Consider the following 25,426-nt stretch of genomic DNA (forward strand, 5'->3'; position numbering starts at 1 on the left):
AGTGATGAGATCTAGGTTTGCAGGTTTATATATACTGGTGTGCTCCCCCCTCCTGCTAGATATCAATCAGCTGGGGAGGTGACCATGTGCTGAAGTTAAATTCCCAAGAATTAGCAGCAGTCAATCTCATTTTATACCCGTGTTGTTGTTTTTAAGAGATTGTCTTTTATTTTTAAACTGCCTTTTCAAAAATATTTCCTCGATTGAACACACACTGCCCTGGATTCCCTATTGCTACTGTCGTGGCCTCAGCCCAAGGGTTAAACCTGGATTATCATGAGCAGATCCACTTTGCAAGGCTAACCGGCTTAGTTTCTACACGCACAGATAGTGGCCTGGCAGGAAGCTTAACGCACAGCGAAGTGTCCTGTGTGCTTCTCACCACATTTCACTTACCTTGCAATAAAGTTCCAGCGGTGTCAGCTTCCCAGCCAGGAGCTGCCGTTGGCGCAGCCACAAGGCAAGGACTTCATGTAGCCTTTCATCTGCAGCCCATTACCTGAACAAAAGCTATGCTGGAATGTGCACGGCTTAAACCGTAAACTCTGGACAGTGTGAAATTTCAAAGCTGAGAATCTAAATCAGGTGTAAAGCCATATTTACACCTGGAAGTCTGTGGAATGGAGGGGGTGCAGAAGATTATGCCCCAATAGTGTCTCTCATTGCTCCTCTCATAGCTTCAGCAAACTTGGGTCCAAGCTTTTTTCACACTTTCCACTAATGCATGCATATCTTGGTGTGGAGACGTTTGTCACAAAATTCAGAAAATTGTGAAGGATAGCTGTGTTTCAGTTCACTCATTGTTGCAGGAAGCGTGAATTAGGGATTCTCACATTTAAAACGCACACTGAACTGAATTTCTTCCCCCATCCACAGTGTGGACACCCTAAACCGAGAGTTGGCTGTGTGTTTGGCAACAGCTGGAGAAGGATTGTTTGGATCTATAAATATCTATCACCTTCTCAAGTGGCTGCTTTGCTCAGAGGTAAACGATCATGGGTAGAGCTGAGCTAGTAATTCCTTTCCTGGCCATACCTTTCTGTTGAGGCTGAATCGACATCTTTGGAGCTAGAAAGGAAAACAATAATAATAAAATACTGCTAACTGTTGATCCTTTGAGGTTTTATTTTACATTTCTGAGCTAAGGATAGGATCGAAATGCACTGCATTTGTTTCCCTCTGATGTGAATGGGGAAGGCATCCGATTCGGAGAACTCTGTTAGTAGATATTTACATTTGCAGGAGTTTTAAGCCTGCTGCTGAGTTTTATTATCATCTTCAAAGGGTGGCAAGGCAGACGTGGTGTGAACAGCAAGAGCTCAGAGATTAATTCTGCAGGAATGGCTGCTTTCTCTGGCTGCAGGGAGAACAAGGTTAGACATTTGTAATGCCTCTCATCTTATGCATTGGCAACACTTACCCATTAATATTGACCGAGAGGCGGGTGGAATGGGCATGTTTGAATCTTTTTCTCAGCTGGTATAAAGGAATAGAAAAAGGGAAAGGCACGACATAGTTTAGCAAATCCCTTGTTTTCACTGGCATGAGGTCAGCTTTATCTTGACACAGTAAGCATCTGTAATGTGATGCCATGCTGCCAGTGTCCAAATATGCCTTGACAGTCTCATGTTGTCAGCCAAAGAACTACAAGACTTATCAAAACACCAACATGGCAAAAATTAATCACATGAGCAGAATCTCATGAACCCCGGCAGTCACATCCCGCAAACAGGAGGGAGAAGTTTGTGGTTTCCTGAACACTTTGAGCCAGTTCCCATTCTTGAATTCTGAAAGGACATGGACAGGCATGTAAAACCCTAACTGTACGCTTGGGGAGATGACAGCCGTATTTATAATAGTCACTGAACTTTTTCCAGCATCTGTGATCAGAGAAACAGCTCCCCGGGTGAGCAGTCCACAAAGCAGCCTTTCCTCGCATGAGCACATGGACAAAGCTGATGGTGCAAACAGGTGTTTCTCAGACATTAAATCTATGTAGAGCTAATTTCCAAGAGGATTTAAGAAGAGCCTGCTGGATCAGGTCAATGGCCTATCTAGTTTAGCATCCTGTTCTCACAGTGGCCAACCACAAACATCTATGGGAAGCCCACAAGCCTGAGCGCAACAGTACTCGCTCCACCTGTGATTCCCAGCAAATGGTATTCAGAGGCAAACTACCGTACCTCCAAAGAGAAAGTAGAACACAGTCATCGCTGTAAAGTTGGTTACAGTTAAGGCCACTAGTTGGTGCCAGCAATAACAGCGCTGTACAAGCAAAACATTCTTGGTTTTCAGCAACCTCAGAGTGTGTGTCTGCTCCTTCCTACACAGCACTCACAACAGAACAACAGCAACCATGTGCCTCCCATCTATGTGTTATTGAGCATCTGAAAAGGGCTCTCAAGGTTCAAAACAAACCACATCAACAGACAGTGTAGGTGAAGGACTGTAGAAAGTACGATGCAATTTCAATTGAATTTCTCAGGGTCCAAATGAGAAATAGTGCTGTTTCTCTTAATACACAAAGCATTGCCTTGCACATTTGGGGCATGTGTGTGTGATATAAAATAAACTCCATCCCTCCTCTCTAGCATCAATCTCACCTGTGATCTTCACATGGTCCACTTGGCCAGCCCTCCAGTGCAATTCATCCTAGGTACCTGCCTTCTATAGCATGGGTCTCCAACCTTTTGCCAAGTGGGCACATCTGGAATTTTGAGAAAGTGCTGTGAGCACCAGCTACATCTAAAAGAGCAGAAAGGTTGGTTTAATAAAAAAGGGGGGACACTTCGCAAAGCTGGCTAAATTTACTTCTTATTTAAGGGGGAAAGCATCAGGAGACAGAAGGAATGGATTCTGGGGAAGTTGATCCCTCTTTATACAATATTGCCATGAGAATCATTGTCTTTCCCAAGCCCAAACAGGATTTGATTTTTTTTTCTTTCAGCTGAACTGTCCCCCCCCCCCCTTTTATGTATGCATCTAATTTAATAGTCACAATAAAAGTGAGAAGAAAAAAGCAGGCAGATGTTGGACAACAGAAGAAGTGAATCAATATTGGTGCTTGTAGTTTATTTGTTAGTGATGTATGGAAGTGAGAGCTGGACCATAAAGAAGGCTGATCGCCGAAGAATTGATGCTTTTGAATTATGGTGCTGGAGGAGACTCTTGAGAGTCCCATGGACTGCAAGAAGATCAAACGCATCCATTCTGAAGGAAATGAGCCCTGAGTGCTCACTGGAAGGACAGATCCTGAAGCTGAGACTCCAATACTTTGGCCACCTCATGAGAAGAGAAGACTCCCTGGAAAAGACCCTGATGTTGGGAAAGATTGAGGGCACAAGGAGAAGGGGACGACAGAGGACGAGATGGTTAGACAGTGTTCTCGAAGCTACAAACATGAGTCTGACCAAACTGCGGGAGGCAGTGGAAGACAGGAGTGCCTGGAGTGCTCTGGTCCATGGGGTCACGAAGAGTCGGATACGACTGAACGACTAAACAACAACAACAACAGTTTATTTGTAGATCTATGATGGTGCTGGATATGGCTGCTTGTGTATAATTGTTTAAAAAAACAATGTATTACAAAGGAAGAGATGCTATTTTAAAATAAATTTTGAACTCTTTTGAAAGACAGAAAGCAATAGGATCCTAAAATGGTGCAGACATTCGCTCATATCAGCCACCCCCATGATTAGGGAAAAAATGCCGCTGCATCAGCCACTGCCATGCTCATTCACAGAGAGCAGCTCTTTGCACCTCTCTTCTGTTCAGAGCACTATGGACGGTGAGTGTCCAATCCTGCTATCCAATACCAAGCCAGTGAAAACAGAAACTGAGCAGAAAGAGCAAAAGGTCTCCCTTACATAATGGGTTTTTGAGAAGGCATTTACTGAGACCTTTCATGGGTACCACAAGAGCTATTGGTGGGCACACTGGCACCAATGGGTGATTGGCAACCATTGCTCTACATTTATCAACAGCTTTATGATCTGCATTAAAAATAAATAAATCATACCCCACCATCCATGCACAGAATTCAAGGCAAAGAATTCAAGACAGCACACAAAGTCCTTTGTACTGGCAATTTAAAACTACGCAGGAGGTTCTGTTCTGTTCTATTTTTAGGGAACTCATTGTAAAGGAATGTTTAATTCCCTTTCGCTTGTATTCAAAAATAACAAGTGATGTAGTGGCACAAGAAGAAAACCTCAGAGAATTTAGGACAGGCTGCAAACTCAAGGGCCTCTTAGCTTCTCCGACAGTGAATTTTTCTATGTTCTGTGTATATATACCAAGTGCTGCTCCCTCTGGCCTCGCAAAGGTCAAACTAGTGAGATGGAGTGGAAAGTGGAACACTCTGTTTGTCAACAGCCTTGACTCCAGTAGAGGCAGATGCAACCTGAGATGGTTCAGAACTCTTGGCAGCCAACAACTGCCCTGACTGTCACTGACTGATCTTTTTCTGGTAGTGCTTGATAACTGGGGGTCGTGGGTCATACTGGGTCTGCTGCAGAGGAAGCTGTAGATTATGACTCTATATTAAACTGACTACCCAGGTCAAAGGAGCACAATGAGAGAGAGAGAAATTTTATGGGTGCAAGTTGGAGGGAAGACTTTACGTTTTCAAAAGTCCTTTTTAAAATGCATGGATTTATTATACTTTTTAAAAGTTGAAAATCCAACGTGCACAAATTTCGAGCAATGCTTTTTTTCATGGATACTGAAGCAGGCACAATAGAACTTTAGACAAACAAAATTAAAACACCATATATATCAGGTGTTGAGCTGTGAAACACTACTGGGAAACAAGAGAGATATAGGCATGATCTGGAGCAGGGATGCCAACTTGAATAAAATATTGTGGGGGCCCAGGTAAGCCCTGTCCTGCATAATCAACCACATGACGCAGTGCACACACACCTTTTGAATGGGAATGGCCATCAACTTGGGGGGGTGGTCCCCTCAAATATTTTATTGTGGGGGCCGAAGCCCACACGGTCCCTTGGGAGTTGGCTCCTACGCTCTGGAGAACCCCAAAGTTTGCACAAGTAGAAAAAAAATACTTTGACAAAAGGACCCAATTGGCCTAAAGACTGCTCAGTGACCACAGAATTCTTGAGTGTTTATTGGGGAATGGGGGGGATGGAATGGAGTATTCTGAAGAAGCTCTGGTGGCTGGCTGGCATCCTGAACAGGAGCACTTCACACTGCACCATTTTATTACAGGCCCCACTTGTATTTATATATTATTTAATGGCTACTCACAAACCATCATAAGAATCAGAAGTCAGTAGTGTACCCACCAGTACATCCTATGGCACCTGCAAAAAACCTCAATATGTATCGCCTCAGAAATTGACGGTGCACTAAAGACCTCCTCTTCCTGCTCATTTCCTGTCAGCCCTGGTTCCGCTTCTCCTACATTGAACAACATGCCCACATTTAACTGGATGCCAAGATTACACACCTGCCATCCCAGCTATTCTGAACAGAGGGGAGATGGAAATAAACTTCTCTCTGAGAGTGCTGCAGTGGCTGATGAAGGGAGACAGGGGGAAATAATTGAGGGTTTTAGCAGGAAAGGACATCTAGAGGCCAGGTCTACTTGCCAACAGACAACAGCTTTGCCCACTGAGGAACCATGGTTGAAGAAACCTGGAATACAAGTTTCTTAGAGGCTAGGTCTACCTAGGCCTTGCCACTGCTCTGTCACCAGGTGACCCAGAAATAGTAGACTTGCTATGCCTTGTATGTTTATTTGGAATATTTACTGTATTTTTTGCTCTATAAGACTCACTTTTTCCCTCCTAAAAATAAGGGGAAATGTGTGTGCGTCTTATGGAGTGAATGCAGGATGCGCAGCTATCCCAGAAGCCAGAACAGCAAGAGGGATTGCTGCTTTCGCTGCGCAGCGATCCCTCTTGTTCTTCTGGCTTCTGAGATTCAGAATATATATTTTTCTTGTTTTCCTCCTCCAAAAACTAGGTGCGTCTTGTGGTCTGGTGCGTCTTATAGAGCGAAAAATACGGTATATTGCAGCCCTCTGGGGAAAAAAGCTCCTGTGAACTCCCATGCTTCTTCCTACTTGTACATATATGCAGAGCTTTTTTTCAGCTGGAACTCCTTGGAACTCCATTCCAGCAACTCTCAGGTGCCATTGCCATTATAAGAGAACAGGGGAGGCGTTCATGGTGAGTTCCGGCACCTCTTTTTCTAGAAAAGTAGAACTGCATATGTATGTTGAATTTAAGAGGAAGGGTATTGGATCGTGCCTTGCCAGATATTCTCAAAGGATGGAATGCAGTTAGGAACACGGTGTGCGGATATCCCTGAGGATATGATGTAACAACAGCTACGCCTATCCATTAAAGTATATGGAGCACAATAAAGTCTTTAATTTATTATTCTCAGAACAGGTATATTAGATCAGGCTCAGGCACTTGAAATGTTCTTTATTTCTGACCCGATTACCTCAGGGCTCTAGAAAGGTGATGCTGCCAATATAGGGAGCTTTTCAAGTATGTGGCAAAGTACCAAACATTCAAACGACCTGCCGTTTTATTTGTAGGCCTTTTCCAAGCTGTGACCCAAACAAATTGACATCTATGCTTGGATTAAGGTATCCAAATTCAGAGTCAGCTGGTCAGGAATTAGCAAATACTGTTCTTGCCACCAGCATCCCTATATAATTAAAGAGAAAAATAGAAGTGCTTTATCTGTGAACTGCTCCTCTGGGTTCATCATGAAGCTCCAAAGTTCACTTTATACGACAACCTAAAATGAGAACTCTCAGCTGAGTTTTTATCCCAGTTTCCTGCTCTCTTTTCTTTTTCCTTGAGTTCTGGTACTACGACTATAATGAGCTATAATGAGAGTGTTCTCATTTATTAGGGCTGTGTACCAGATTTAACTGAGGCCCCTTGCTGCTTTGGGAGGTGTAGATATGCAAGATGAACCAAATTTATCCCCCTTCCTTCAGTTGCATGCTGGCTTTTTAATACCCCAGTCAGTAATTTCAACAATCTTTCCAAATGCTGGTGGACTCCATTTCCCATCAGTCACAGCCAGCATGGGCAATGATCAGGGATGAAGGGAGCTGTAGTCAAACATTATATGGAGGGTCACAGGTTTCTCATCCCTGCTTTGTAGTATAATTAAGGAAAGGCACATTCCTTAATCCCCCCCCCCCTGCTTCTGTAATCTTCATAGAACTCTAGCTCAATGGTTGCCATTAATTTGATTCTGAATTGATTCTAGAATGTATTTTAATTAATTGTGTGGTTTTATGTACACTGCTATTTTTACTTGTTGTTAGCCGCTTCGAGCCCAGCTTTGGCCGGGGAGGGCGGGATATTAATAATAATAATAATAATTATTATTATTATTATTATTATTATTATTATTATTCCAGCAAAGGTTTAAAGTGCACACATACACAAAAGAATCATGGGAGCTGTAGATTGTTAAGGTTGCTGAGAATGGTAGCTCTGTAAGAGGTAAATGATAGTTACTGGGATTGCTGCAGGGGATGTGTTTTAAAAGTAAGGTATGCATATAGCCCATGGCACATTCCAAAATGAGGCAACCATCTCAGGCAGTAGATCCCAATGTAGACCATAGAATCATAAAATTGTAGAGTTGGAAGGGACCCCAAGAGTCATCTAGTCCAACCCCCTACAATGCAGGAATCTCAACTAAAGCATCCATGGCAGATGGCCATCCAGCCTCTGCTTAAAGACTTCCAAGAAATGAGAGTCCACCACTTCCCAAAGCAGTCTGTTCCACAGCTCTTACTGTTCCAGAGCATTTCGGAAAATCACCGCAATCACTATACTCCACAATGGTCTTGTTTACAATCGTCTATTGGAATGAGTCCCTGGAAGTTCCAGAGTCATTGTAGAATGCTGCTGTTTCAAGGTGGAGGGAACCTCAGAGAATTCCATGTTTTCCAAACGTCTTTGCCACATTACCAAAGAAAGTTACACAATGATGACTTCACTGTTAAGGGAGCAGTGGTGAGTTCAGAGGGCTACAAAGAAAACAGCAACATACTGCATCATCTCAGATGAAAACAAAAACTATTGAGACTCATGCTTGTCTTTGAGTGACTTGATTCGTGTGTGTGCTTTAGGGGTACTCTCATTTTGACTCAAGAAAATCACTATTTTATAGTTCAAATCAGGGAAAATAAATACAGTAAATGGACAAAAGTACAAAGATTCACAAAATGTTTAGGGGTATGTGCACCTCCTGCAGCCCCCCAGAAAAAAGCACTGTGTGTGTAATATAATATTCCAGGTTCTCTCCTCTCACAGACTCTTTTTAGGTCCAAATACTTCTTTAAAATATATTTCTTTGTATTTTCAGATGGCCATACATACCCTGTTTCCCCGAAAGTAAGACATCCCTCGAAAATAAGACCTACTGTAATAGGTCTTTGCCTCTCGCTGTAATATAAGGCATCCCACCAAAATAAGACCTCCCCAATAATAAAGCCTCCCTCGAACGTAAGGCCTCCCCGAAATATAAGGCCCCCAAAGCTACCATAAGGCGTCTTCTGACTCCTCTGGACCATAGCAGCGGGCGCCGCCGCACAGCTCACTGATTGGCCGCAGCACAGATGGAGCTGTTCAGGCAGTGTGAAGTCTCTTTAAATGAGAGAGCCCACGCCGCCGCCAGGAGAAGTTGCCACCTGCTGCTCACTCTGCCCTGACAGAGTCTGGCTGACTCACAATTAGACAATAAATGTGTGGAAAATAAGACATCCCCTGAAAATAAGACCTAGCACATCTTTGGGAGCAAAAAATAATATAAGACACTGTCTTATTTTCGGGGAAACAGGATATCACAGCCTGCAGAAAGGGTCACAGTAGAAACTTTGCATGCAAAAGATCTCAGTTTCAATCTCCAGTATCCCCAAGTAGGGCTGAAAAAGAGTTTTGACTGAAACCCTAGAGACCAGCTGCCAGTCGGTGTAAACAATATTGAGCTAGATGGAGTAACTGCCTGACTTGATATAAGCTGACTTCCTATGCTCTAGCCCTCTAATTTATTTCCCTTCCTCCTCTCTACTTAGGAATGATTTCTTTGGACAGTTTTTGTCCAAGGCTGACAGAACTGCTTTGAAGTGACAGCTAAATACCTCAGCTTGGCATGGTGAAGTGAGCTGAGTGGGGAGGTAAAGTCTCTGCCGTATAACTGGTCACAACACAAATAATCAAACAAGTAAAGAAGTTAGCAGTAGCTTTGCCAGAACTTCAACACCCACCTCAAAACAGTCGTGCGAGGCCTAGTGGCAATAGCTACTTCTGAGGTGTTAACATCACCATGAGGTGGCTTCTGCTCCTCAGTTTCATGTGACTAGAGTGCTCCTGGAATACTGTTCCTTTGGTCTTACACTGCAAAGCTACCACTTTCAAATGCAAACTTTTCAAGTGAGCTACCTAGTTCACAGAACTTATTTTCAGGACTTAGAATCATTGAATTGTAGAGTTGGGAGAGATCCCAAAGGTTATCCAGTCCAACCCCCTGCAATGCAGGAATCTCATCCCCCATCCAGGTTGAAACCATACCAGACCCTGCTTAGCTTTCCAGATGTGTTAGCAGTTTTATTGACTTGGTGTTTGTTTTTTCATTATGCCATGTGAATGTAGTATTACACAAAAATATCCAACATCCCCTCACATCGCACATGAATTGCATTCTGGAGCATCACAAGATGAACAGGAATGGAGCTCCTGGTTCCACCACTAGGCTTGTGACAGTGCTGTACCTGAAAGATAAAAATAAGAATAGTCTGTGGCAATTAGACCTTATCAGAAGTAGGTATGAGAATCTGGTCCCAATAGTACAATGAGTCAACTGCCATCTGACACCACATATTCTACCCAACTGGCATCAGATTATAAAGGTTTCAAGAGTTCCTTGCCAAAGGGGGCCATCTTGGGCCAAGTTCTCACCAAGGTGATAAACTGGTACCATTTCAAACTTCAGGCTGGAGAGTGTGCATGTCACGGTCCGGGTTACGGCAGTCGGAGTCCCGGCTTGGTATGTCAAGACCGGGGTAGAGGTCAGGAAGCAGGAATCAGAAGTCCAGGGGTCAGGAAGCTAAGGGTCCAAGAGTCAGGATATCCGGCGTTAGAAAGCCGAAACACAACTAGGTGGGCAGCGTGTTGCCGTGGCGAAGAGCCAGAGGGAAATGCTGGTCTTATATACCCCTCCCGGCCCTTGCCACAGGTGCTACAAGTCTTCTGTCAAGCCTCACCTGTGCGGCCATGCCTTGCCCTTCCAGGCCAAGCTCAGGAAGGCCCCAGTCCTGCGAGGCCCTACCAGTCACAGGGTCCGGCTCCTGCACACACTCCTGACAGCGCATGACTGAAATGTTCTCCATACCAAAACCAAAAACACGCACATGGAGAACTGGACAGGCACTTCTTCTTACTGCTTCATTTGCTATAATTTTTTCTTTGAAGACACATCTGGTCACATGAGGCCTCTCCTGCCATCTGCAAAGTATGGGTTTACCACCACAGAGGCCTCAGGCATAACACACAAATTATGAGAGCTCATGGGGTGTGAATCCTGTCGATGGCAGATTTCAAAACCGGGCACTACTCTACCTATAGGGACATATAATATTATATATTAAATCACTTGCTTTATGTGGTAAGTCAGTCCCACTGCATTTGGAAGCCCTCCTGCTCATTCTGCTGCCCTGGTGCCACCACCAAGATCACGGTAACTTATTGGACAGAATTTAACATTACTCAGCTCTCTAATACTTGAAGCAGCAGTTGGGTGAAACCAGTTGGTTCAGCTCCTGGCTTTTAATTCTTTTCCCTCACTGCATTCTTGTGATGATCCTAGATCCTTCGGCTCCCAGCTAGTTCTGTCACACAGAACTTGGCTACAAGTCTGGCTGAGCAAGGCTCCACCCCTAGGAACTGTGGTTTGACGTGAGTGCTGGGAACTGTAGCTCTGTGAGGGGTAAATCACAGTTCCCAGTGTTCTTTGAGGGTAGCCATATGCTGTAAATGTATGGGGTGGATGTGCACCTGGTGCAGTAGGAACACAAACAGGAAACACCCAGGCCATCAATCGCAGATCACTATGTAATCCAAAAGGGGAAAAAACATGCCCAATTGCATTGGCAAACCCCCTATGGTATAACATGTTGCCCACTGAAGTTCATCTCTGTCACCCTTGCCCCTCCTTTGACACATATTTATTACATAAATAAAGTGCTTTGCTTTATACAGATAAAAATTACAACTGTACACAGATTTTTAAAAATAATAACTTGTAAGTCTCCACGAGACAAAAGTTGAAGAAATTAAGATTTAGAAAAATACGGGATTTAATTCTACTGCAAAATATATTATATACACTTTCCATAGTGGAATATTACTATAAACTCTTCATAGTTAGTTATTATATTCAAAAATAACATAAATAATGGCAAGCACTGTATCATTGTCCGCAACTTCTTTTTCTGATCTCTCGTGAAGTGGCAAACAGTAGATTGTCCCAGAGATTGTACTGTGTCTCCTTCATGGGAGTTTCGTATCTAGGAGGTCCTGGAGGATTCTGATCACGTTTTGTGGTTGGCTGGAGGCACACTCCTCAAGCTTGGGTCCCATTTGCTTGTGCAGGCTCTTAGCAAGTTTGGAGACCACTGCTCTGACGTTTCCACTCTTTCCAGGTAGCACACCATTGCCAATCATGTTGCTCAGGAAATACCAGAGAATGGGAAGGACGTGACGCTCCACAGCCTGGGGTTTCCGTGGATAAGCAAAAGCCACAAGAACTGCAATGCAGAAGAAAGATAACGAGTTGCTCACTTCTTTGAACATAGTCACACAATCAGGATGCAAAAGTTTGTTAAGAAGAAGAATCTGTGTCTCATGCAAAGGAATCCATCACACATGTCCAGAATTGGTTCTGGGTTTTGGAGGGCCCTTGGGCAAGATACCCTCCATGAGCCACCTCTTTCAGTGGGGGTCCAGGGGGCTTTTGTTAGTGGGACCCCTTTCTGTGATGTGGACTCTTGGCCAATGCTCAATCATGCTGACGTTTGACGCTGGCTCTGCAGATACCCACTGAAAACTGTCTTAAACATACACAGAGCCTCAGTCCCAGTGTTGTTTTAGTTATCCAAGAAGCATAGCCATCTTGTGCAAGGAATTAGGGCAGGGGTGAACCTTTTGTCAGAACTATTTTTGGCCATTTGAGAGGGGTGTGGTAAATAAAAGATGTCCCACCAGAGGGCAGGGGTAGGAAAACTTAGAATAATTTTTCAGAAGTGAAGGTCAGGGGGTTGCACCTTCTGATAGCACCAGGCTGTCTACATGCAGGTTTCTACCCCAGCAACACTTCCTGGGACACTCAGGAGACCCCAGAATATTTCATAGACCCATGGGCATTCCTTACTGACCTGTGTGCATGGAGAATTGTGCTACTCTTATTATGCTTTTTCCACCTCTCACAATTAATAAGGTAAGCATAAACACATACATCCTACACCCCAATGCCTGACAACTCTTCAATTTTTCCACTACCGTTCATTTTTACTGTATAAAAAATGCATTTGGCTATAGTCTCTGGAAGCAGAGTACAGAAAATGATAGATAGAATAGATGACTTTTCTCATTAGGTAAATGTTACTAAATGGAAGAGCTCCTGGTCTTAAGTGACCATCATTCTTAGAAACCAGAGACTTTGATGCTACATTTCCTCAGGAAATATATAGCTCTAGAACGCTGTTGGGTTTTAGTGACCTATGCCATGATAGATGGCTTGGTTATTTATTTCGTGTATTGAGCTGTCTAAAATGGCCATATCAAATTCCCAGACTGCAACTCTTAACGGGTACATGATGGGTCAAACTCCTGTGACACCAATGACCTTTGGGTGATATCTGATGAGGAAGCGACAAGCGCTCTATGAGTCCTGCCATGTGGTCAGGGGCTCACAAAGAATGATTTAACAAGTTTTGGAGTCAAAGGTTGATTGCAAAAATCAAAATGTCTGATGGAAAATTTACTGAAACCTTTGATATTAGGAGAGCTGCTTTCATGTCTGGGGGCTTGAGTCTGTTCTGTGGGGTCACGATACAAAAAATCTGATCTCAGGTCTAGTATCAGAAATTCATTGGGAATGTGGTCACAATTTCTGCTGCTGTGGCAAGTGGCTTTGTAGTTTACATTTAAAAGGCACAGGTGTGCTTTCTGAAATGATTATTCTCTCATGTGTGTGCATAAAAGTGACCCAGTTTGAATGTAAGAAACTAATAAACAATGGTTTGTTTGACTGAGGATGAAGGTACCCACTGAGCCTCTTGCGCTTGTAGATCAGAAGGTCAGTGGTTCGAATCCGTGCAACAGAGTGAACTCCCTTTGCTCTCTCCCAGCTCCTGCCAACCTAGCAGTTCGAAAGCATGCCAGTACAAGTAGATAAATAGGTATCACTGTGGCAGGAAGGTAAAAGGCATTTCCATGCACTCTGGCACTCGTCATGCTGTCCTGTTGCACCAGAAGCGGTTTAGTCATGCTGGCCACATGACCCAGAAAGCTGTCTGTGGACAAACACTGGCTCCCTCGACCTGAAGCAAGATGAGTCCTGCTCCCCATAGTCACCTTTTAACTGTCCATGGGTCCTTTACCTTTGCCTTTTACCTGTCTCATAACCCACAATAGAAAACTTCCAGTTTGTTAAACCAGTTTCTCATTACAATTGAACTAGGAAACTGTGGTTTAATGTGGCTTTGCAAACAAATTGTTATTTGATATCCTTGTTGGTAGTTTATGATTAAGCCAGTTTTCTGCTTCATATGTAACAGTAAACTGTATAGTGATACACACACACACACACACATGCACTCTAAAGACAAGACAAGAAGCAGCCCTCACTTCCACTTCAAAAAGGTGTAAACGACAATAAAAGAAATTGTGCTGTGAAGAAAGAAGCCCTTTGCCTCCTGCTGTTATACAAGCTATTGGTTTGTTCATTGCCATGTGTACTGCAGTTTAGTGAAGTCATTTGTTACCTGACAGGTGGTCTGTGATCCCCTGCAGAGCTCGACCACTGGTGAAGCGCACCCTGCTGGCAAATGTTTGAAGCAGAAGAAGATTATCTGAAAGGGACAGAAACACGTTGTTTGGACATTGTTATAAACCAAGAAAATAAACAACAACAACAACTTTAATATTTCTCCCCCGCCTCCATCTGACTGGGTTGCCCCAGCTACTCCATGTAGCTTCAAACAAATATAAAAGATTCATCAAACATCAAACACTGAAATATTCCCTATACAGGGCAGCCTTCAGAAAGAGACAGAAAGTTTGAGAAGGAACAAAATCATCTTTAGGTGGGAGTTTCCCCAAGGACTATCTTTCAGTTTCAAAGGAAGGAAAATAAAAATAAGATCAATAGAAGATAAAGTAAAGTTTTTCTTCAAATACGAAGAAGGTTGATGGACTATATGGAACTGGCGGAAAAGACTGGCAGAATCCGAGACCAGGGAGAAGAGTCGGTGGAAGAAGACTGGAAAAAGTTTAAAGACTATCTATAGAAATATTGTAAAATTATGAATGCTAGAAAAATGTTGGAATGAAGTTATATGGCTTTAGTAGAAATGTTATAAGGAATTAAGTATAAATAGATTAATAGAGTATTAAAGGAAAAAATAAGGTTAGAATGTGTTAAGATGATTATAGGATAGAAAACAGAGGAAGATGGAAAGGAATTGCTGAAACAATTAACAGAAGTGGAACACAAAAAGGGAGGTGTGAGGAGGTCGTTGAAATAATTGAATGAAAGATAAGATATTGAAACTGTTGGATGTGTTTGATGTGTTTTAATTTGTGTTTGTTTTGTTTTGTTAGTTTAATGTGTTAGTGTTATGTAGTGTTTTTGTGTTGTATTGTATTGTTCATTTTTGTTTCTTTTTTTTGTAATGCATAAATTGTTGGAAAAGTAATAAATATTATTTAAAAAAACAACAGAAAGAGACAGAAAGTTATCTGTATCTAGAGAAAAGCGGATCTCTCAAATTCTCATTTTTTCAATCTCAAATCCAGTTCTCCACCTTTCCCCCATTTTTTTTAAAAGTCCTCATGAAAATTCACTAGCAGTTTAGTGTGGATTTTTCCTAACACATTTTTGTATGCAGCTTTCCCTGAGATATGCTATTTTCACTTATATGCATTTTTATGTACACTTTACCCTAGTATATGCATAACTGTACACATGACTTGCTTGTAGAATTGCACTGCAAAATCCCGAGATGAGCAGATCTCCCAAACTAGATGTGTTTCAGTTTGTTTTATTGCTTCAGGAATTGTGAATTGGGTAGATTCGCCTTTAAGTGTGAATTGAATCAAATTTCTATCCTATCCCTAAGTGCAGGTAAAGGTAAGCATTGCTTCCCTACAGCACATCCCTTTTCTTTGCCTCTACTGAAAATAGATCTGGTTAAACACCTTTCAATCACATGTTGGTGCTCTTTTCAGAACGACAAAGGGAAAAAGGGGAATACACATGTATTGTGCTTGGTTTAAAATGAATTTCAAAGGCAGTTTTAAAGGTGAGGTAAAGTCTTTGTGGATACTGTACTAATAAGTGAATGATCATCAATAATGAATACTTTGCACATCTCTTCTATTTCTTATATTAGCATTTCAAAGCACTTTTTCATCCCGCTGAAGCCAGCAACTATTCTTTTCATTCATCACTGAAATAACAATGTTGTCTGGCTCCGCACACACATCATCACCATCAGAAAACAGAGAGTGTCAAACAAAAAAATTGATTTTCTGTTTTCTGTTTTCTTAGCTTTGCTTTTTTCCAGTTGATTCTTGACTGCTATGAATTGTGAAGGGGCAAATGTTTAAGGGACCTGGGAGCAGTGGCGTAGCGTGGGTTGTCAGCACCCGGGGCAAGGCAAGTAATTTCCCCCCCCCCCCGCTGCACTGTCCCTCCCCCAGATAGTCCCTTGCTCTCTCTCCGCACCGCACCGCACCGCACCGCACCACACCGCACCGCACGCCTGGCACCCTCCCCTCCACAGTGGGCGGCAACCCGGCGGCTCGGATCGGATTCGCACAGCCAGCACTGCAGTGAGAGAGAGTGAGTGAGCCAGGTAGGGGCAGAGAGCTGCGAGTGCAAGCGCGCCCCCCCCCAGATGTTGCGCCTGGTGCGGCCGGCCCCCCCTGCACCCCCCACGCTACGCCACTGCCTGGGAGGTAAACTCTTTTTGAAAAAAACAAACCAAAAACTTTCCACATTCTTTTTGTATTTACTTAAAACTCCATCATACTCATCACTGAGCTAAAAGTGGATTGCAAATTAAAATGGACAAGTGGACAACTATATATTCAAGAATTGCATCATCATCATCATCATCATCATCATCATAATAATAATAATATCAACACCAAGCAAAAGGAAACACATTATAAAATGTGCTAAAAGCACATTTGTTAAAAGCTAGTCCAAATAGAAATACTTTACACTGCTTCCAAAAGGTAACTGTAAAAGTGACTGCCTGGGGGAAGGGAGATTCATAATCTAGAGGCAGCACAATAAATGCATGTTACTATGTATGTCCTTGTTCACTGATTTTGACAGACACATGCAGCAATTAAGATGGCATTCTAGAGAGGATGAGCCAGAACTCAATGGCATTGCACATGATTTGCATGTTTAAGGTCCCAGCTTTAAAATCTGGTATTCTGATTAAGAGGCAGGTAAATACGTTCTGTCTGTTACCTTCACAGCCGATGACGACGGTCAGAAATGAATAAGCCATACCGCTCTAAGTGGACCTCCGTATGAGACAGTATGAGACATGCTCCTATCTTATGTCAGCTGAGTTTCCAGGAACTGCAACTTTTCTGAAACAGCTGTCTTAAGAACAGCCTACTGGATCACGCAAGTGACTCGTCTAGACCAGCATCCTGTTCTCACATTGGCCAACCATATGCCTATGGAAAGCCCACAAGAAGGACCTGAGTGCAACCACACCCTCCTGCGGTTTACAGCAACTGGTATTCAGAAGCTTGCTACCTCCAGTTGTGGAGGCAGAACACATCCATCAAGGTTAGTAGCCACTCATATAGCCTTATTCCTCCATGAATCTGTCTGTTCCTCTTCTAAAGCCATCCAACTTGGTGGCCATCACTGCCTCATGTGGGAGCGAATTTCACAGTTTAACTATTCACTGTTTGGAAAAGTACTTCCTTTTCTCTGTCCTAAATCTTCCAGCGTTCAGCTTCATTGGCTATCAATATGCTCTGGTGTGTTATGAGGCAGGGAGAAGAACTTTATCCATTTTCTCCATCTAGGCATAATTTTATAAATTTATGTCACCTATTACTTTATTTTCTCTAAACAAAAAAGCCCCCAACTCTGCAACCTTTCTACATAGGGAAGTTGATCTACCCTTGATTATTCTGGTTGTCCTTTTCTGAACTTTTCCAATTTCACAATACAGTAGTACCTCGGGTTACACACACTTCAGGTTACATACACTTCAGGTTACAGACTCCACTAACCCAGAAATATTACCTCGGGTTAAGAACTTTGCTTCAGGATGAGAACAGAAATCGTGCTCCGTCGGCGTGGCAGCAGCAGGAGGCCCCATTAGCTAAAGTGGTGCTTCAGGTTAAGAACAGTTTCAGGTTAAGAACGGACCTCCGGAACAAATTAAGTACTTAACCCGAGGTACCACTGTATCTTTTTTTAAAGTGAGGTGACCAGAATGGTATACAGAATTCCAAATGTGGTTGTACCACAGTTTTGTTTGTTATGATACTAGCAGTTCTTTTTTTCACTTCCTTTCCTAATCATCCCAAACATGGAATTTGCCTTTTTCACAACTGCTGCACACTGATTCAACCATCAATATCAAGCTATCTGCTACAGTTCCATGGTGAAATAATAATAATAATAATTATTATTATTATTATTATTATTATTATTATTATTATTATTATTATTATTATTTTGCCCTGACATGCATCATTTTACACTTACTTACACTGAATTGCATTTGCCATTTTATTGCCCTTTCACTTAGTTTGGAGAGGTCCTTTTGTCACTCTTCACAATCTTTTTTTTGGCTTTGGGTTTCCAGAACATTTTGGTATCATCAGCAAACATGGCCACCTTCACTGCTCACCACTAGCTCTAGATGTATGATGAACAAATTAAAAAGCACACGTCCCAAAACCAATCCTTGGGAACTCCGTTTTCTAAGTTGCACAGGTAGCCTCCTCAAGTTAAGGAAGGCTCCTCACTACACAAGTCATGATGAACACAGGAAGGGCAGGAGGAACAGTGTGGCTTTGGGGTGCATGGCCCCCATAGCCACTGTCACCACTTTAACCTTCTCCCCATAAGTAATGTGCGAAGACAACACATGTTGCACTTAAATCCTTTTAATTTCTGTGGAAATTAAGAACATAACGTAAGAATGTAAGAGGAGCCCAAAGGTCTATCTAGTCCAGCATCCTGTTTTAACACTGACCAACCTGATGGCCATGGGATGGCCACAAGCAGATCCTGAGTGCAGCAGCACCCTCTTCACTTGTACTGGTATTCAAAAGCATATTGCCTCTGACTGTTGGTTGGAACTGTCTTTGTCTGGACTGGACGCAAAGAATTCAAGAGTCTAGATGACTGCCCATATGCTCCACCGTCTCCAAGAAATCAGAACATGGAGCAAATTCATTTCTGACCGCAAACACAGTGGCCATTCTCCTTCACACACGCACAATCTGTCCTTAGAAAATCTGTCCTATAAGAAAATTAGCAAACTGACTAGGAAACATGTATGCTAGCTCCAACTTCAGTCCTGACTCTTGATCACCCTGTAGTATGTCTTGCCTACCCACCCAACACTGCATTTCCACTGCCAACATAAATCCACGTGGCCTGGGATTTATAGCAGTCCTTGGTTGTGTAGTTATTGGCAACAGCAATTTCAGCCTACGGAGAACAACGTTTGGAACAAGCCGTCATTTAGACCTGGATTTATGCTTGTTTGTTCTTCAGAAATGAACTCAGCAAACCATAAATTTCCTTTGCAAAAGAAGAGTGCAGCCTGGGAATATTTATGGACTACAGATAGGAGAAGGAGCTAGCTGAGACTCATAACTTAAGGCTTCCCATGGAACCTGCGCAGAAGAAGCTTATTTGTGGGACTATCCCCCACTTCAAGAGCAAAATAACTCACTAGGATGTCCATATAGCTACAAGAACAAAATATTTTGGGGGATGGAGACACATGACTTTTTACCAGGAGAAGTCCATTTGTACAATTACCAAAGGGTAAGTGGAAGAATGTGGGAAACTGATAGAAACTAGCTTTATCATGTGACCAGATGCTATCATCACCCTAGTACACTATATTTTTCACCAGATGCTGGGGCTTAGTAAACAAATCTCATCACGTGACCTTCCTATGAACAATTGATATCCCTATTCATTCATTCATTCATTCATTCATTCATTGATTTCATGCTCATACTTGAGGTGACAAGTGGTCACTTCACGGCCTAGGACCCTCATACCTACGGGACCGCCTCTCCTGGTATGCCCCACGGAGGACCTTAAGGTCCATAAATAGCAACACCCTAGAGGTCCCGGGCCCTAAGGAAGTTAGATTAGCCTCAACCAGAGCCAGGGCTTTTTCAACACCGGCTCCAGCCTGGTGGAATGCTCTGCCTCATGAAACCAGGGCCCTGCAGGATCTGATTTCTTTCCACAGGGCCTGTAAGACAGAGTTGTTCCGCCTGGCCTTTGGCTTGGAGTCAATTTGATTCCCTCCCCCTCTTTCTTTTTTCCTTTCTCCTCCTGTGATGAGGCTGCATTTTAATGTTGTATTTTAATCTTGTTTTTAAGTTGTATTCATTTAACTTGTTTTATTATTGGTTGTTAGCCGCCCTGAGCCTGGCCTTGGCTGGGGAGGGGTATAAATAAAATTTCTTCTTCTTCTTCTTCTTCTTCTTCTTCTTCTTCTTCTTCTTCTTCTTCTTCTTCTCTATTTATGCCTCTGACTCTAAGTGTTCTCAGCTGTACATTTGTTAGAAATCGGATTTGGTACCAAGTTGAGCAAGATGAGCACCACAACCCCAGAGTCATCCGCGACTGGACCTAATAGTCAGGGGTCCCTTTACCTTTATAACATAAAACTGCTTCATGACAATATTAATAGAAGTCAACTATTTCCATGGATTTCAACATTCTCCACATCCAACATGCTTTGTAAAGGACTTCCAGGATATGGCAATTTACAATCTGAGCACATGCAGAGCATTCACAAGACTGGTTCAACATGCTGAAAGTCACCAGCAATCCCAATCCATGTTTAGCAGGCTAACATGAAGAACTGCTGTGATGGAAAATGCTACTGAGACCCAAGCTACGTGTCTCAAGTGTTTTCCATTGATTTGTTCTAACCTTCTAAACCCATCCCACGCTCCCAGCCCATAGTTCTACTTGATTCTACCTTTCAAACATGCTCATTGGTCCAGGTCAAAGTCTCCTAACTATGTAAGCCTATACATGTTTGCTCAGAAGTAAGTTACATAGTGTTCAATACTTTGCTTCTGTCCTGGCTTTAGTCCTGCCTTCTAATAAGCATGTTCAGGACTCTTTTTGGGCTCTATCTCTCCACATGCTGCAGAATGAGATGGGATTGTGGTGGCAGAATGTTCAGGTTCAAACCGCAGGTCTGAAACATCACATTTCTTAATATTCTCCAACATATTTCCTGCAAGTAGAAAACCAGCATGGCAGGGAGATGGCAGGGCCAGAACCTCTCCCCTTGATGTCCTAAATTTCTACATGCATGGAATTTTTTATGTGGTGAACAATGAAAAATGTGGATCCACACCTGAAATCTGAAATTATAGCATTTACCCTTGCATCTTAGACACAGTTGTAATGCATATGTTGGTCCAGCCTTCAACATAAAGCTAATTTTATAACACCCAAATTCTATTTGAAATCAATATTTTCTGAACACCCTAGTACCAAGAGCAATACACAAATGTATCTGCTCCTACTGAGTACAGTGGTACCTCGGGTTACATACGCTTCAGGTTACATACGCTTCAAGTTACAGACTCCGCTAACCCAGAAATATTACCTCGGGTTAAGAACTTTGCTTGAGGATGAGAACAGAAATCGTGCTCCGGCAGTGCGGCAGCAGCAGGAGGCCCCATTAGCTAAAGTGGTGCTTCAGGTTAAGAACAGTTTCAGGTTAAGTACGGACCTCCGGAATGAATTAAGTACTTAACCTGAGGTACCACTGTACAGATCACCCAGGACAAGTCACTTTAACCACACTGTACAAGCTTTTAATGAGGCGTTATTCCCTGACAGCAGCACAACATTTTCCCCTAGTGACCCTCACTGAAAGGTCATCTCTCATTTCAGCTCCAAGTCTGCCTTCATTCCACATGCATAACATTTCTTTTCTTGTAAGAATTTAGCACAGGGGAAAGGTGGCAGATTTACAGCTCCAAAAACAGGTTTACTCTGTGTAGAGAAAAGTAGAACCAAAGTAGCAGTTTTAAAAAAAACAACCAGCATATGTCTCCATAAGCTGTAAACCAAAAAAAGGGCTAAAATATTAAACTTAAGCTGTCATAAATTATGTTGGTTTTCTTTCATTAGAGTTGTTCTGTGAGTTTGTTACTGTATTTTTACTCTTCAGAAGGGGAATGCTTGTGGGAGTAGGATTTTCTGCATCAGATGCCAAAGGAACATGGCTGGCCATGGGTACAATGTATCCTGAGAGGGGGCGGCACACAGAATTCCATTTCTTCCTCAGGCAGCAAAATGTATTGAGCCAACCCTGGGTAAGGCAGATGAAGAAAAGTAAAACCCTCAAAAAACCAAATTAGGCTGTAGCCATGAGGTCAGCTTATAGACTCAGATATCAAGCTGCACAACTTGGATTCTGAGATAAACAAGCAATGGCTGCTCCTCGTCTCAGATAATTTTTAAAACACTTAAAAACTATTTTAAAATGTTTCATTTTAGCCTTAGAAGTGCCTACCCTACAAGCAGCTTCATAAGAGAGCCTTCTATGGAGGCATATGGGGTCCAGCCTTGATCTCTGGTGGGAAGCAATATAAAGGTGTGATAGGAAGGTAAACATAAATTAATCAATACCTAGATGAATAATCATTTTGTCCAGCACTTTTACTGCAGCGTTGTAGATCCCAGAATTCTTTGAGTTTAGGTTGTCAGTGACTACAGTCACCACAGAGACCAGGACTGGATTTAAACCATCTTTGAGGAGTGGGATCATGGAAGCAACTGACTCTAATGCATACTGGTTCACTTTCTTGTTTGAGTCCTGAAGTCTCGGAGTAAAAGCATCAAAGATCTATTAACACAAAAAAGAACAAGTAAATCCTACTGTAAATAGCACACTGCTCTGTTAGCACAGAAAAGTGGGGAAACAGAGTCAGTTACAAGTCTACATATAGAAGCAAAACATTTTAATACAGTGTCTTTACAGCCAACAGAACCTCTTTTTGTATGTGCTACCATTTCTCAACTTATAGTGGAGAGATAGCTCCCAAAAAACCAAACTAAAAAACTGGGGATAATTTTGGTTTGACATAGGGTGATATCCTTGTCTAATTTTTTGCATCATCTTGAGGAATTTTTACAAACGTTAGCTCTATGATGATGAAGGAATAATCAAGCCAGGATCAGCAACATGTAGTTAAGGGAGGGCACTGATTGATTGATTGATTGATTGATTGATTGATTGATTGATTCTTTGGGTCATTAATAGGATGTGGTACCCTATAGTTACCTCCCTGCCCTCTTGAAAGTAAGCAGTTTTGTTTTGTTTTTAACTCCTCTATACAACCTTTAAACAAACCAAGATCTCTTCTTTCCACAGTTTACAGAGAGATGGAGACCAAGAAGCAGCAACTGCTACGAAGGTTCTTCAGAAACAGCAGCACATTGAACATTGCCCTTACATAAGGGCAAAATATATATTATATTAGCTATGTAGTTGTGCATTTAAGAGCTAGCAATCCACACTGGGATCTTAGCATGGGGCTGTAACTCAAAATGGAATATTAGCATGGCAAAACCTATTTGGTTTTTCGCAACTTTCTGACTAGTTGCAGGACCTTAGCCAGACCTAGCAGAGTAAATGCAGAATCCACAGAAGCAATTGGCGACTTGGCTGCAGACAGGATAGACAAAGCAGGAACCAGGAACTTGTAGTTAGGTGTTTATTATATACAGTGGACTATTTACAGGAGCAGAACACGGATCTTTAGCTAGCTCTCTCATACACGACTCACAACTCCTACACTGACACACAGAATTCTGAACCTCTGAACACTGAACTCCAGAACTAACACATTCCAGTTAGTAGGCCATTAATTATCACTCCCTTGAGAGAGCTTGGCCAATCAGGGAGCTGTCTCCATGTCTCTATTATCACCAGGCACACTTACTCCTTCACATGACCTTCTGGCTGTCTGCCAAACCTTAATTGCCTCTGTGTGAGTAGCTGCACGTACACAGTTTCCCAACGGGGGGAGGCTCAGAAACTTTACTCCCCACTATAGCAATAATCCAAATTGTGCAATTTGAATTGGGAGAGGGGATCTTTCCATTTGGATCTCTTTTATTGTACTTGCAGGTACAGAGCCCCCAAATCTGGATCACAACCACAGTAGGGCCAAGGATTAAACCCCCTTCCCCCATTACACTACCAATCTGTGCTTAAGGGCACAGCCATGTATCTCACATAATACATAGTTCGCCCATCAGTTACCGGTAAACTGAGTAGGGAATAGAGATTAAGATGGCCCAATCTAATCTCAGCGAATGGGTCACCTGTATTAAGGCTACTGGCACCCAAGTACCTGTATGATATTTAAGGACACAAGCTGGGGGTTGTTCTTGCAGTGCTCCATGAGTAACGCCACTCCCTCCATCCGCATCTGGAATTCCTTTGCCACCAGCATCTTGTTCAGCTCCTTGAGCTGCTCCATCATTTCGATGCTGCGAAGGGATGAGCGGCGAGCCACCACCTGCGGGATGCTTAGGACATCTGGGACAGAGCTGGCATTGAGAACCAAAGGTTTATTCATTGTGTTATGCATTCATAGTACTTAAATGACAGCACTCAATTATATTGCCCGATTACATTGCTCTCATGACTAGGAGTGGGGGAATTGTCTGTTTCTCATTTTCTTATTTTTTCAATCATAGCTTCTGTTCTTCCACGTTTCCACATCAGTTTGTGGTTGTGGTTGTTAAAAAAAATCCTCATGAAAATTCATACATGTCTTAGTGTGAATTTATCCTAATGCACACACTTTTATATGCAGTTTTGCCTGCTATATTTTTTTGTACACAATTTTCATAATTTAATGGCTTTTTGTAGGTTATTTTCTTGAATATATGCATGTTATGCACACTTTAGTATCTGCATTTTTGGTAACACATTACTCAGTTGGAGAACTGTCCTGCAAAACATTAATAACTGCATACGCTGAAAGACAGCTGTGTTTCAGTTCTTCAGTTGTTTTGGGAAAGGCCAATTGGGCAGGTTCACTTTTGAATGCAAGCTGAAATGAATTTTTCCTCAATCCCTAACTCAGCACCAACACAATTTTTGAAATTCAAAATGTATAGTGCACTGAAGCAAAATGTTTTAACTTACTGAACCCACATAATTCCCTTTGGCTGTAAAGTTATCGGATGTGCCAAACTGGAAGATGACTGGCAAAAAAATGGAAGCGGGGAAAGTGAAAGAAGGCTGAGGTGGAGGAAATCAGGAAGGTCCTGTCTATGGTTTAGAGAGCAAGGGGCTAGGATTCATGGCAATTTCATTCAATAACACAATCAAGGGCCTTTTCAGCAGACATTTTTATTGAATGGAGGAAACCACAATGGATCCCACGAAAACATATCATGCTAAAAGATAGCAAAGAGAAAAACAGCTCTGAGCATGCAGTAATTTAGTTTAGAAGAGCAAAGGGGTGCTCCATACCTTTCCTCTGAAGGCAGGCTGTCCAGTGAGGTTGTCAGACTGCTGCTCTTCGACCCTCTGTGGCTTTTGGCAGAAGGAGCTTGAGAAGATTGGTCTTCTAATCCCTGCATAGAGAAATGCATAGGCCAGGAGTGGTTAAGCTTTCTTGAGTCAAAGGCCACACTGGCCTTTAGTCAACCCTCCAAGCACTACATGCCAGCGGTCAGTGTGGCCCCAGTGGTTGTTTCTGGCCCCGCTCTCTTATTCAAACACACAGGCACACACACACCCTCCAGAGAGCCAGTGTGGTTAAGAGCGGTAGTCTCGTAATCTGGGGAACTGGGTTCGCGTCTCCGCTCCTCCACACGCAGCTGCTGGGTGACCTTGGGCCAGTCACAC

The 25,426-nt window shown here is 42.6% G+C and overlaps 1 protein-coding gene and 1 long non-coding RNA gene across 9 annotated transcripts in view; both read right to left on the reverse strand.

Annotated features, from left to right (window-relative positions):
- Positions 1-1,112: 1,112 nt before the first annotated feature.
- On the reverse strand, positions 1,113-8,515 carry LOC310674845. Its single transcript, XR_014509789.1, has 4 exons — positions 8,385-8,515; positions 2,604-2,745; positions 1,708-1,787; positions 1,113-1,357 (listed from the first exon to the last, which is right to left on the reverse strand). It is a non-coding gene; the product is annotated as an uncharacterized lncRNA (long non-coding RNA).
- Positions 8,516-11,100: 2,585 nt separating this feature from the next.
- TOGARAM2 (TOG array regulator of axonemal microtubules 2) overlaps positions 11,101-25,426 on the reverse strand; it is a 71,975-nt gene continuing 57,649 nt past the window's right edge. For all 8 annotated transcript variants that reach the window (XM_083434423.1, XM_083434421.1, XM_083434418.1 and 5 more), the window contains 5 exons: positions 25,049-25,152; positions 23,916-24,114; positions 22,186-22,402; positions 14,048-14,134; positions 11,101-11,809 (listed from right to left, as the gene is read on the reverse strand). In XM_083434423.1, the coding sequence (XP_083290549.1) occupies positions 11,553-11,809; positions 14,048-14,134; positions 22,186-22,402; positions 23,916-24,114; positions 25,049-25,152 (864 nt within the window). In that variant the 3' untranslated portion in view covers positions 11,101-11,552. The remainder of the gene's footprint in view (positions 11,810-14,047; positions 14,135-22,185; positions 22,403-23,915; positions 24,115-25,048; positions 25,153-25,426) is intronic.

The sequence above is a fragment of the Podarcis tiliguerta genome (assembly GCF_965153285.1).
Source record: "Podarcis tiliguerta genome assembly, chromosome: 3".
NCBI classification, from domain to species: Eukaryota; Metazoa; Chordata; class Lepidosauria; order Squamata; family Lacertidae; genus Podarcis; species Podarcis tiliguerta.